The sequence below is a fragment of the Struthio camelus genome, chromosome 30 (genome assembly GCF_040807025.1).
Source record: "Struthio camelus isolate bStrCam1 chromosome 30, bStrCam1.hap1, whole genome shotgun sequence".
In the NCBI taxonomy this organism is placed as follows: Eukaryota; Metazoa; Chordata; class Aves; order Struthioniformes; family Struthionidae; genus Struthio; species Struthio camelus.
Window position 1 is genome coordinate 232,130 of NC_090971.1, and position 13,173 is coordinate 245,302.

Genomic DNA, 13,173 nt, shown 5'->3' on the forward strand with positions numbered 1-13,173 from the left:
TGATTTGTGCCATGGTCTCCTCATTCTCCCTAGATGAAATAGTGAATCTATGCACATCTGTCTTGGCTGGTGAGTTTAAAGTGTTCCAGGACCTGTGGAAACCTTACAAATCTCCTTGGAAACAATCTAAGAGAAGTACTGCACGCTCTTGGACATGCTACTCCAGAAGGCTTAACAGTCTCACTAATGAAAGTCTACCAAAGCCCGAAAAAAATTTGGCATGCAACTGTGCCCATCCTGGCCACATTGAAAAGAACCTGCAGTTTCTGGTAAGGAATTAGCGTATTTATATATGCTTCTGCTATTGTTTTGTCTAGTAATGATAGCGTTTCAGGAGAGATCAACACGGCAGGGACCTGCCAAGCCCACGCTGAGAGAAAAGAATCAAAAATCATTGGACTGACTTGACCAGAAGATCTTTGTCAGCTGGTCTCTGCTTTAAAATGGACTTAAACCCAATGTCATCTTTTGTTAAGCTGATGCAAATCCTCCCAGTTGATTTGTAAACTCCCAAGGAGTGCCAGAAGGAGTTGGAAACCTGAATGTCACGCTCCACTTGAGGCCGCACAGTGGCCTCTGTACTAACCACGAGGTCATCATAGCTTCAGTCTTCAGGATTTCTCATGGAAGTTCAAGGGACAATGAAAGACCTCTCGTTTGCAGTTACAGACTTTCAGCGTTTGGCAAGGTCTCCATTCCTTGAGAGATTTGGGGATGACTCTGTGCTCCTTGTCAGCCAAATACCACCCTGGTGCCACTGAGGAGGAGAAAATGATCTGCTGATGCCCTGGATTTGGGCCTTCATCAGATACTGGGTGGGCTGTAAATATTCAGAACCTGATACAACTATCCAAAGTTCTCTTTTTTTCAACTGCTCTGTCTCTTCTCTCTGATAATCATCTTTTTATTTTCAGGAATATCGTGAAGGGATTACATCCATGAATTTTAAAGATTGCAAATTCAGTCTGTTTGTCTCTAGTTTCCACTCACTCCTTCCATCTTTTTGCTGTCCATCTTCAGAGACCTTTATAAGACTGCAAAGGCAAGAAGCATGTCCTCTTTTTCAACTGGGAAACTGGAGGAGGCATGCTCAGTTCAGACATAGAGGGGTTTGTGCTCGTTATTTTTGATCCTAAAGAAGAAAATGGTCCAAGATAGGCTGTGTCAGCCTTTATGACATCTCGATGTTTCCATCCTCTGCCTCAATTTGAGGTTATGCTTGCGGATGGATGTTTTTTTTCATGCTCTGAAAGTGGGAACTGAAGTGAGAACCGATGCATCCTTTTTTTTACCAGTTCCCTTGCTAAGGCACTTGAAAAAACTTTGCAAAATGCAGTATGGGCCAAGCAGTTGTGTTGCTTGGATCTGAACTTTTTGATGTATTCTTCCATTGTATTAGGCAGGAACAGTGGGGCAATCTTCATGAAAATATTTGGATCATATACCCTGAGGATTGCTAGTCAGGCAGCATCCAGACTGTCAGTGTAAAGAATCTTTCATTAAAAGAAGCTGTTTGCTTCTGGGTCAGAACACTTTGGCATGCAGCATGAGGTCTTTTCCTGGACTTACACAGTTGCATAGAAAACACTTGCTGTTTGGGTATAGCGCCTCTTTCATTTTTAACATCAGTAATTTCAGTAATGTTGGACATTTCGTAGCCCTGAAATAATCTGGATATTCTGTCAGTCTTGTGTCATACTGCACTAAGAATCTACAATGGGAAGACTCCTGTGGAGCTTCTTTTATCTTTTCTCTCTCTGCTAATTTGGAAGTCCTTTGCCCTCAAGACACTTATTATATTAGTAGCAGGACTGAGGAATTTATTTTTTTTTCTTTACGGTTCCTTGAGCCATATGCAACTTCATCCTTCTGGTCTTGTGCGTAAGATGTCATAGATGCTTTGGAAAAAAAAATAGGACAAAACATTGTAGAGACCTAGGGTTCTCATAGGATAAGTAATTGTTGTAGCCCAGCTGGTTTTGGCCATCAAACTAAAGTTAATTCTTCTTGCATGAACAGTACGTGGGGATCTCTAGTGGCTATGCATAGTCAGGATTCTGTTTTTCTCAGCACAGACCTCTCCATGCTGCTTAAGTAATGATTTGAAGATGACCCTTTAGAGATTTGTCAACATGACTGCATGAAATACTTATTTGGGTGATGAGGGTGGCACCGTTTTGTTGGAGAATTCATATTGATGCACTTGCCACACAGCCGTAATTTGGCCCCTTTTGTGTAAACATAAGTCTTTACGTGATCATATACTGTTTTTTTTCACAGGACCTCTGCCTCATTCAGTACATAGGATCAATGTGGCTGACCAAATAGGTAGTTATTCAAAACTTCTTATCTTCAGCATTCACTGTGTGGCCCTTGGCCTTTTTTATTGCATGCCATTCATACCTGGATATGGTATTATAATTCCTTATGAGATGTTATGTGACATTCCTCACTACAGTTCGAGTGGTGCATAAACATAAATACGTAATGAGCTTAACTTTGTAAGGAAGAATGGTATAGAGGAAGAAGGAAGGCAAAGTATCCTGCTCATTTTTAGCGTTCAGCTTGGAATGTTCTTGATCTGATTTTTTTTCCATGGTACTTAAAAGAAGGAACACGTTTCATAGTGTAGATCACTTGCTGTTGTGTACTTCTGGCTTTTTTTAGACCAGGCCCATGTCATCTGTGCTAGGCATTTGGGAAATGAAGATATAGTAACTACCAGTGGAAAAAGTAAAGTTTTTGGTAAATTGCTTGGTAGGAGGCACAACAGATGTTTGTTTGTTTTTTTTCTGGGTGATAGTCAACAGCCTTAAGCACCAAATCTCCCCTCTTTTCCATGGTCCCTTGCTTCCTTTGCTACATGCGTCCCATCATTTACAATGAAAGAGTTGGGCATGTGCAGACATCTCCTCATTTTCTACATACCTTTAATTTATTCCCCGACTGTTTTCTATTCTGTGCACTGGGGTGGAGATTTAGTGGAAAATATGGTGCATGATCATGGAATTAATTGTTGTTGGAGGGGCATGACAGCTGCAATAGGCAACCTTTAAAGTTACTTCGTACCTTGATCCACAGCACAGATTTGAGTTAACGTGGTGACCAGTAGCAGAGATCTGTGGCCATCCTTCAGTGGACTGGCCACTGAAGAGGAATGAGGTGGAGTGTGTTCTGCTGAGCATCACTAGTATTTGTTGGTAGTAGTGTTTTGGTGGTGGTAGACCACTTCCCCCCATCTTTCACTAGCATGTGTCTTCAGTCTCCTCCTGTCATTCTCTCTTCCTTTTCAATTCCTTCTCTATCTCTTGGATGTCAGCAAATATTGACAGTAGACAGGAGATTCTTCTGATCTTTGTTCTAGAGCTACATTAGCCCCCAGGTTGCCAGAAGAAATTGGGCAACGTTCCTGGGTTTGTTTCCTCATTCTGTGCAAATATTGCAAATCTACTCTGATTTGCAAGTAAAAACCTGTGGTACTGAGAGCACGTGTGGGACAAGTGGGATATTGACTGAAGGACACAGCCAATCACTAGTAAGTGTCTGCTGAGTTGATGCAAACAGAGATAATCAGAGGCTGATTGAAGTGATCAAGTTTGTTTTTGTTGTTTTTTTTTTTATGGGGGGCAGCCACTGATACTCTTCTGGTGGTCATGAAAGCCCCTTGGGCAACTGCCGACTCTCTGATCCAATGCAAAACTTCTAGAACTTATAAGGAAAATGTTAAATAAGAAGAAAAGTGCTAGAAAAAGTAAAGCTTGCTTTTTTTAATGACTGAACAATTCTGCAGCCTACCACAAAAAATCATTCAGGCAGATCTCTGTCATAGAAAACTTGATCTAAGCAGTTGGCAGTTTACAGAATTATAGGATACTTTTTTGACTGCCTGAAATGGAAGGCTTTAGGTAACTTTAACAGTAGTCGTGGGGTGCTTTAAGTTGAGCAGTTAACATATCACAAAATGACATGCAGCTGAGGACAGTATCTCATAACAGAAGGGTTAGACAATTGTATCTATAAGCAGTGGGTCCATAATAGAAGTCTACAAGGAAAATCCTTCTGGATGTGATGATTGATTGGTGTCACTAGTGCTAGAATTCTATAGGTATGTCAGTGCAATTGCAAGAAGTGAATGTACTGCTGCTTAGTATAAGGCAAGTTATTATCAAATGAGCAAATACTAAATAAAATCTCTTAGTATAAAATACTATGAAGATGTTTTAAACTAAGAGGTTTTACTTGCGAGTGAAGCCAGGTAGGAGCACCTGCACCGTTAGTTAGCAGCTCTCAGCTGATGCGTGGTAACTGGCTAAGCTGCAATAACCACGTGGTTAGCAATTATGTGAACAACTCTCAGACCAAAGGAATTGTGTTGAAATAATTCATATATTGTGCAACATCAAGGCTGTTGACTTTAGCAGTTACAAGGTACTGTCTCCTCTCCACCTTAACTTTGGGTTTTTAAGCAGGACATTTCACTCTTGAATCAAGAGAACAAACACTTTGAACCATTATAAAATATTCTTGTGACAGAGACTGCACATCATGACTTCAACATGATTCAGATGTGAATTTTTTGGGGGGTTGGTTGGTTGGGTCTTTTTTCCCCCCTTCATATGTTAAAGTTGAAGTTTGTCTGGCTTTTCGAAGATAACTTTTAAGTTACCACAGAATTATTGTTACCTCTTGGTTTCTGGTTAACTGATGTCCTCAGCAGACTGATGTCCCCGACCATCTGTGATTGGTAATGCTGTTCAGAAACTTTCACAGTTGCTCTACCTCTGGTACGCGTCCTATGCAGGGGCTTGTAGTGGTTCAGCATAAGTTTTCCCAGTGTCAGCCAGCAGGTGAATTTTCACTTAGTAGTTAATGGGACTAGGAAAAATATATATATATTTTTAGCAGCTGCAGATGTGTTCAAAGGGCATATGCAGGAGCAGGAATGATCAAGCTCTGAGCTAAGGGATTTGAACACCTAGTTCCTAGGCAGCTTTGAAAATCCTAATCTAAATATGAATATTAAAACAATATATAGAAGGGCTGTATATTATCAAAAATTTATTTCTGAAGCATGCTCTGGATAAGTTGATGAACTTCTGAAGACTAAAATTGCCAGCCGAGTATGTGAGGAAAGTGCAGATTTTTACTTGACAAACATGACTCTTGGTTATATTTCTGTGTTTCTTCCAGCTGGCAATCCGCTTGTTCAGCAAAGTGGGCAGCCGCTAATCCTTACCCAGAACCCAACCTCAGGCTTGGGCACAATGGTAACGCAGCCAGTATTACGGCCTGTGCAGGTCATGCAGAATGCCAATCATGTTACGAATTCTCCAGTGACCAGCCAGCCGATCTTCATAACAACCCAGGTGAGTGCCCTTGCAGTCCCCACTTCTGTGCATTGGAATTGCTGAGAAGGGATATCTGGTGCAGGAAGACAATTCTCTCTTTAGAAATAGTCAAATGCCTGTTTCAGTTTGTCTTGTGCACTGTGGTGGATGTTACACTTGAGGTGAAATCGGCTTGTGTTTTTAAACCTATGTAGATTTAATAATAGCTTTGTTTTAAAAGAGCTTGTAGATTGGTTCCTAACCATTTTTTAGTTAAATCTCACTTGAGAAAACTGGCCATGTTCTACATCTCAGCAGGTTCTGTGCAGCCAGCACAGGTCTGATGGGACTTTGTGTTGTCTCTCACTTGTAGCACGCTCATGTGTTACCAGTAGGGCTTGACTCCCTACTGGTGAGATGGGTCTGTCCACTCTGTACGGCTTTGACCTTGCTAAATGCTTACTATTTATAGATGTCTCTGTTTTATTTTCCTGGGAAGCATAAATTTTAAAATGCCCACTGACTTTTTTTGAGCATTTGCCTAGGGAAGCACTCCCATAAAAGGAATGCACACGTTTACTAGAGCTTCTGCTTTGGAGAAAAAAAGGGGGGGGGTAAGGGAACACAAAGATGAAAGTTGAAATTCTGTTTTAGCATATTGCAACTGTTGATGTAATATCATTAACGAAATAGGTAAATTATCTATTTTGTTGTTTGAAATCTATCTTCTATCCCAGAAAACCACTTCTGCTTCATGTATGGCTTTGTAAGTTGTTTAAGACCTGGAAGATGATTTCTGTAGGTCCTTAGGGAAGGAAGGGTTAAGAGTGGAGGATGTGTATCAGAATGCTATAGGCTATGGTAAGGAAGGTGGCCCTACTGTTTGAGTTGCTGGTCTGCTGAGTGACTGAGAACAGTATAGCCTCATAGTTCAATTGATCCTGTAGAGGATAGTGCTGCATGGGTTTTTTTGTTTGTTTGGGGGAGGGGATGTTTAAGGTGTAGAAAGCTCATACTGGAAGTGAAATATGTTCAATATGTTAATGATAACTCTACTGTTTAAATGCAGGGATTTCCTGTGAGAAATGTGCGGCCTGTACAAAACACAATGAATCAAGTTGGAATTGTTCTGAATGTACAGCAAGGTCAAACAGTTAGACCCATTACACTAGTCCCAGGTAAGGCCTGAAACAAACTAAAGCTGTGTTTTTTGTCATATTTCTTTTTAGAATAGCAAAGATTTTTATTTTTTTTCATTGTATTTGAAGTCTGTATTTCACCTGGTTATCTGGTAGCTCTGAAGGAGGGGATTTTCCAAGTCTGTAGTAATTGGGATTTTCTTTATCCTCTGGTACCAATTCTACTAGTCGTTTTACAGCTGAGAGTAGGCACTTCGATCATAGTAATGAAGTGCTTTGCAGATTAGGGGACTTCCAATTGGAAGGAATATCTGCCTCAGTTTCATATAATCTAGCCTCTTCAAAAAGCCATTTGACTTGCTTCTAAAATCCCAGACTATGACAAGCTTCTAACCACCCTTATTTCTTCTTTTCCAAATCTCCCCAAGCCATGTCCCCTTATTGCCTGTAAACCAAGCCTCGCCCTGAGGATGATTTTTCTAATGTTAACTTCTGCTACCAGATCCTGTCATGCACCATCAGCAAGGTCAAGAATCCATATGTCACTGGATACTTGTCTCGTAACAAAGCAACCATGCATAGTGATCGAGTCACCTTTCAGTCTCCCCAAAATGAATCTCCAAAGCCTCGCATCACAAGCTTTAATTTCTATCTATAGGACTCTTGTCCTGTCATAAAAGGCCATGAGCTTCCATTAGGCCTCGGAACCAGGACTTGTGAGCCCTGTGAAAGTTGTGCCTGTTGGAAAATTCCACCTAATAATCACCATAAATACAGTTTTCAGTGTATCTGCATCCATGTTCAATTTTACTCCACTTGGGAAGGAAAATTAAGGTGCTGAACTTCTACAGCTTCCACTGAAAATACTGGGAATTTTAGGAGGTCAACAGTGATGGAAAATAGACTGTACTCGAAAATTTTTGAGCAAGGAATGGAGTTTGATTACTTGATCTACCTTGTTTGTTTTTAAAGCCCCAGGTACCCAGTTTGTTAAGCCAACAGTTGGCGTTCCTCAAGTGTTCTCTCAAATGGCCCAGGTGAGACCAGGTACAACCATGCCGGTCCGACCCACCACCAACACTTTCACAACAGTCATTCCGGCCACGCTTACCATCAGGAGCACTGTACCACAGTCCCAGGCACAACAGCAAAGTAAGTCCACTCCCAGCACCTCCACAACTCCTACTTCAACGCAGCCAACAACACTTGGACAGTTAACTGTGCAGCAGCCAGGGCAGTCCAGTCAAGCTACTAACCCCAAATTAGGTAAGATTTGCCATGGAAAAGCAAGGGAACTCAAGCGTATAACACTGTCTATAATTTGATCTTCAAACATATGGCTTAGCAGCTAGAATACAGAAGTTGAGTCAGAACTCCTGGGTTCTATTTTTGCCTCTGACTGACTCACCCTTCATCTCGTACCGACATGGAAAATGAAAATAATTCTGCCAGAGTGTCCAGTTTGGTTTGAAAACTAGTTAAATTCTGCTCTGCAGGGTACTCTGACATCATCAATTAAAAGTCCCCATAGTGCAAAATACTGTTTGTTAATCATCTGCTTGTGTTCATCATCTGTTTATTTTCATCTTTCAAAAAAAATACAGAAACTAGCCATTTTACTGTTTGGTTTTGTTGGGTTTTTTTCTGAATTCATGAGTGAAATGATTGCTCAAGAATAGCAACAAAATTGAGAAAGAAAAATACTTCTTCACACAGCAGTCAGGCTATTTTTAGCTTTAAGTGGTCATAATCATATAAAACTGCGTTTAGAAAAGAAATTAAAATTTTTGTGATCATCAATATCTTGCGTCTTGGGACGTGGCTCATATCTTAGAGTGTAACCTGGAAGGTTAGGGAAATGTTCTTTACCCCTCTCACCAGCAGTCAAGTCACTGGATAGCAAAATGGATGGCTTAGCTATCATCTTTGGTGAAGACTGAAGGTAGAAGAACAGGAGATGAGGTGTGCTAGATGGGGTTGGGTCTCGCCTAGTGCATCGGATCTTACTTGTTCCTAATTTGTTTCTCTATTATCCATTCTCTTGGCAGTGAGTATTGCAAGCTTTGTGACTGTAAAGAGACCTGGAGTGACTGGTGAGAACAGCAATGAGGTTGCTAAGCTAGTGAATACCCTGAATACCATTCCTTCATTAGGCCAGAGCCCTGGCCCACTTGTGGTTTCTAACAACAGCCCTGTGCATGGGTCCCAGAGATCCAGTGTTTCAGAGTCGTCGTCATCATCTTCATCATTAAAAGGTATGGTCTGCAGCAGCTGTTTTATAACTTGATTGATTCTGCTGAGAATCCAGAAACATACAGGTGTCCAAACATTTATTTTCTGGAGTAAAAAATACTAACTTATAACTACTGAGATTTCATAACAAAAAGGGAGCTATGCTGTTAGTTTCTGCATGTTTGCTCTCTGTACATTTTATTCTGTGACTGTATTTTGTTTGTGAATCTTTGCTTATATTATTTTGCATTCAAAACTATTGCTGCACATCCTGATATCATGGAAGTTATATATACACACACCAGAGATGCTCTATACAAGGAGGCAAAAGGATAAAAACTTTGCTTCTCTTCTTCCAAAGAAAGCACCTCCTTAAGGTGTTTGGGAGTCCAAAAGTTGCTTTAAGGTGCCTTTTTGTATCATCCAGATTCTGATTTTTCTACTCACTGCTGGAGGTGAAGATGAGGCATTTAAACTGGTGGATGGGGACAGGAAACCAAAGAAATGATTGAAGAAGAAGGGGAGATGAATTAAGCTGATTTTCCTTTTTTAAATTAGTTTTGAGATACTCCTGTTATTCTAGCTAGTGGGGGTGTATGTCATCGTATGGATTATTGAGAGTTTGCATACTTTTGCTTTTTCATGACTCTTCTTCCAGACTAGTTAGCAGTTAAAGCATAGCTCTAGAAACTAAAGTATTTCAGTACGCCAAAAAGATTACCTGGCATTAAGATGAAGTGTAAGGATTCTATTTTTTTTGTTTTGGTTTTTTTTTTTCCTGCTACAGTCAGCTCATCTCCTATTCCCACATTTGATTTGCAAGATGGTGGCAGGAAGGTCTGCCCAAGATGCAATGCCCAGTTTCGAGTCACTGAAGCTTTAAGAGGACATATGTGTGTAAGTAACCATTCTAAGATGAGCAGTTAATTCATAATTGCTCGTGACTGTGGAGTGCAAAGACTAGTTCTTCTCCCTAGATCAGGGACTTCTGTTAAAAGGAAGAATATGGTTAGGGGAAAGTGAGAGGCAAAGGAGAGGCCTATGGAAGATCTTCCCCAGCACCCCTCACTGCAAGTAGGCAGGACCTCAGTTTTATATCCTTTTAGTGCCAGGAGATACATTTATTTTCTAACCTTACTAGTAAAGAATCAAAACAGAAAATTGAATATTGTGATATTGTGTCTGCATTACTTTTTTCCTTAAGAGTTTCATAGAGTTGCTCTGTCTCTTAGTTCTGGTTAGTTTTTGCCTGTTTACCCTTAATAGTATATGTAGTTCTTCCTAGATACAGTCTGATGTTTCATGTGGCTTTTCTTTCTTTCAGTACTGCTGCCCTGAAATGGTTGAATTCCTCAAGAAAGGAAAATCTCTAGAACCTGAACCAAGTATTCAATCTACAAAGCCTTCCTCTCCAGAAAAAACTACGGCTGTTGCTTCACCACCCTCTTCTACTCCTATCCCTGCACTGTCCCCACCAGCTAAAGCTCCAGAGCCAAGTGAAAATGTAGTTGACTCATCCCAAAGTAAGCTCATTATGTTAGTGGATGATTTCTACTATGGCAGAGATGGTGGCAAAGTGAGTCAGCTACTGAACTTCCCCAAGGTTCCAACTTCCTTCAGGTGTCCACACTGCACCAAAAGGCTAAAGAACAACATACGGTAAGAGGAACGTGATGTGCCACAAAAACAGTCTACAGTGTTCTGAATGCCTCTAATCTGCAGAAGTTACAGTGAGTTGTGAGCATCAGTCTGTCAAGTCTTACAGCTCCCCCATGCAGTAGGTTAAGCCCAGAACTGAAGCAGAAAAAGGTGAGATGAGTTGTCTATTATCACGCAGTTGAGTCAGGGTAAAATTTGTAGGAAGTTTGCATGGTTAGAATAATAGCGTTTATATTCTTCAGCAGAGAAGTTTCATTTGCTTGCCACTAGTCTTACTAGGTGATAAGGAATTTTATTTCCTATGAAGAACTGCTCTCCTCATCTTCCTTCAATACAGTTTCAATAGAGGGAGCTGATGAGAAAATCTCTTTGTAAAAATAGAGTGTATTCTTCCCAGCCATCCGCTCTGTTTTCTTACTGCAATAACTGGAATAGTGATTTTTCTGTTAAGTTGAAATGCCTTATCATAGTGAATAGCATTCCCTGTTAGGGCTGGAAATGCTCCAAAGCAACTATTACAGCCCTTGTACTGACAGATCTCTTCTCTAGCTTCTTCTGAAGAGCAGGAGGTCTCTGCATAGAAGGAGTTTTTGTTTGGTTTTGGTAGGAAGAGCCAAGAAGGAAACAGATGCTAACACTGTTTTGGAACCACAGGTTACTTTAGTTTTATTGTTAAATCCTTTGTGCAGATAAAAATAACGCTAATATGGATTAAAAAGTTTCTGGTGTAGCGTTCATGAGGCTTTCAGGGTTACAGATGCACAATGTTTAGATGTATGCTCACACACGTTCTATTCACCTCCTTAAGGTTTATGAATCATATGAAGCACCATGTTGAACTGGATCAGCAGAATGGAGAAGTAGATGTCCATACCATCTGTCAGCATTGTTACAGACAGTTTTCCACTCCATTCCAACTACAGTGTCATTTAGAGAATGTTCACAGTCCCTATGAATCGACAAGTAAGTTGATTTTGCTGTTGTGCGCTTAGATTTAAGGGTATCCTGTATTGTTTTAAGTCTTTAGAGAAAGGATATGTCTGTTCTGTCTTGCTGTTGTAGTGCATTTGTTTTGTAGGCCAGTAGAAAGATCCATCTATTCTATAATATTTATTCAAATTAATTTTAATTGTCAAGAATATTTTAAAGAATGAACTCCATAACAATTTTATGGTGAACCTGATGATAAAAGTGAAATTTGACACCTAATTTAAAATCACTTGCAGTTGCCTCAGCAGGACCTTTTGCTACTTATTCTCTTAAATAAAATGACAGGTGGAACTTTTGCTGCCTTCTGGAAATCCATAGGGAATGTGGGTTTTTTGTATACTCGGTTCAAAGTGCTGAGAGCTAGTAATGCTAGGGACTGTGTTATCAAAGCAACTTGTTGCAACTTGTAGTATACATCTTAACTCCTCATCCTCCAGTTGTTACTTGATTTCCCTTTCTCTTGCAGCGAAGTGCAAGATTTGCGAATGGGCCTTTGAGAGTGAACCAATGTTTCTACAGCACATGAAGGACACTCACAAGCCTGGGGAGATGCCCTATGTTTGTCAGGTACTGAAAGTGCTAGACTTCATAAATGCATCCTAGAGTGTAAGAGGAAATCTGGCACTTCTCAGCAAATTGTGTGGCTCACAGTGGTCCAAATAATAGACTTGGCCCATGGGAAAGTGCTATGAAGCCTGCTGCTTTTTCTCTCCTTCCCCTCCCCAGTATGGTCTTGGAGTCCAACAGCTATTAGGGCAGCATGAGCAGCAGAGTGTTTGCTGTCAGTTCCCAGCACCATGAAGCTGGATCACCTCAATAAACTTTTGTGTAGTCCCAATGACATCCAGGCTTTGGAAGCAGAACCTAATACCTCTTTTTTTTCTTTTGTTCTTCTCCTGGGACCTGCAAGCAAATTGCTGTGCCTTAAAGAGAAGTTGTCACTCTGGAGGAGATGAGATTATGCTGCTTGTCTTTTACCTTCTCTTGTCACTCTGTTATCAGGAGATTTATGCTTGCATCGGTTCTAAGTATATCATTTCCACCTAGATGTCCTAGTGCTGTCCCACTGAAAGAAAAAAAACACAGAAGAGTGTAAACTTCTGAAATATGTTATATTGATACAGATTATGTTTCAAATTCTGCATTTTACATAGGGCTTGAAAAAATTGTTCTTTAATATATTCTGACTGTTTTGTATTGATGGTCTATTCCCCACTTCCTCCTTCCCTTTTTTTTTTTTTTTTTCTTTTTCCTCCTTGAATCCAGAATTTGAATTGTTACTTCTTTCTTTTTTGTATGAGTGCTGTCAGGGTTGTTTTCTTGTTGTTGTTTCTGGGAGGTTTATTTGTTTGTTTAATTTTTAATCCAGACTACTTTGAATATGTGCTGCTTGGTTTGGTATCTTACCGTTGGAATAAGCTAGCAGGTTCTTTGGGACCTGGTTCCTAAATTCCATTGATAAGTGTCTTTGGGCATCTGGACATAACAGTAAAGATCTTCATATTGAAACAGTAGATGTGAGATAGATTCCTATGCTACTTCACTGTTAATAGTTTCTGTCTGCTCCTATAGGTCTGTCAGTATCGTTCATCGCTCTACTCTGAAGTGGATAGCCATTTCCGAATGATCCATGAAGATACGCGGCACCTGCTTTGTCCTTACTGTCTCAAAGTCTTTAAAAATGGCAATGCCTTCCAACAGCATTTCATGAGGCATCAGGTACTATGTTAGGGTTGCAGTCTCTTTGTGTATGTGTTTGCTGTTGTTGTTTTTTAAGGTGGTTCACTTTCCACAGAGATTCGGGGGATGTTAAGCACGTGATTATA

The 13,173-nt window shown here is 40.3% G+C and overlaps 1 protein-coding gene across 5 annotated transcripts in view; it reads left to right on the plus strand.

Annotated features, from left to right (window-relative positions):
- POGZ (pogo transposable element derived with ZNF domain) overlaps positions 1-13,173 on the plus strand; it is a 38,946-nt gene that overhangs the window by 18,398 nt on the left and 7,375 nt on the right. For 3 of the 5 annotated variants that reach the window (XM_068921919.1, XM_068921920.1, XM_009667544.2), the window contains exons 3-11: positions 5,191-5,366; positions 6,397-6,505; positions 7,439-7,732; positions 8,515-8,721; positions 9,486-9,595; positions 10,023-10,357; positions 11,166-11,320; positions 11,814-11,914; positions 12,920-13,066. In XM_068921919.1, coding sequence (XP_068778020.1) covers positions 5,191-5,366; positions 6,397-6,505; positions 7,439-7,732; positions 8,515-8,721; positions 9,486-9,595; positions 10,023-10,357; positions 11,166-11,320; positions 11,814-11,914; positions 12,920-13,066 — 1,634 coding nt within the window. Of the gene's footprint in view, positions 1-128; positions 270-5,190; positions 5,367-6,396; positions 6,506-7,438; positions 7,733-8,514; positions 8,722-9,485; positions 9,596-10,022; positions 10,358-11,165; positions 11,321-11,813; positions 11,915-12,919; positions 13,067-13,173 lie in introns of those variants that run through there. The other 2 variants (XM_009667567.2, XM_068921921.1) reach the window with 2 other exon arrangements.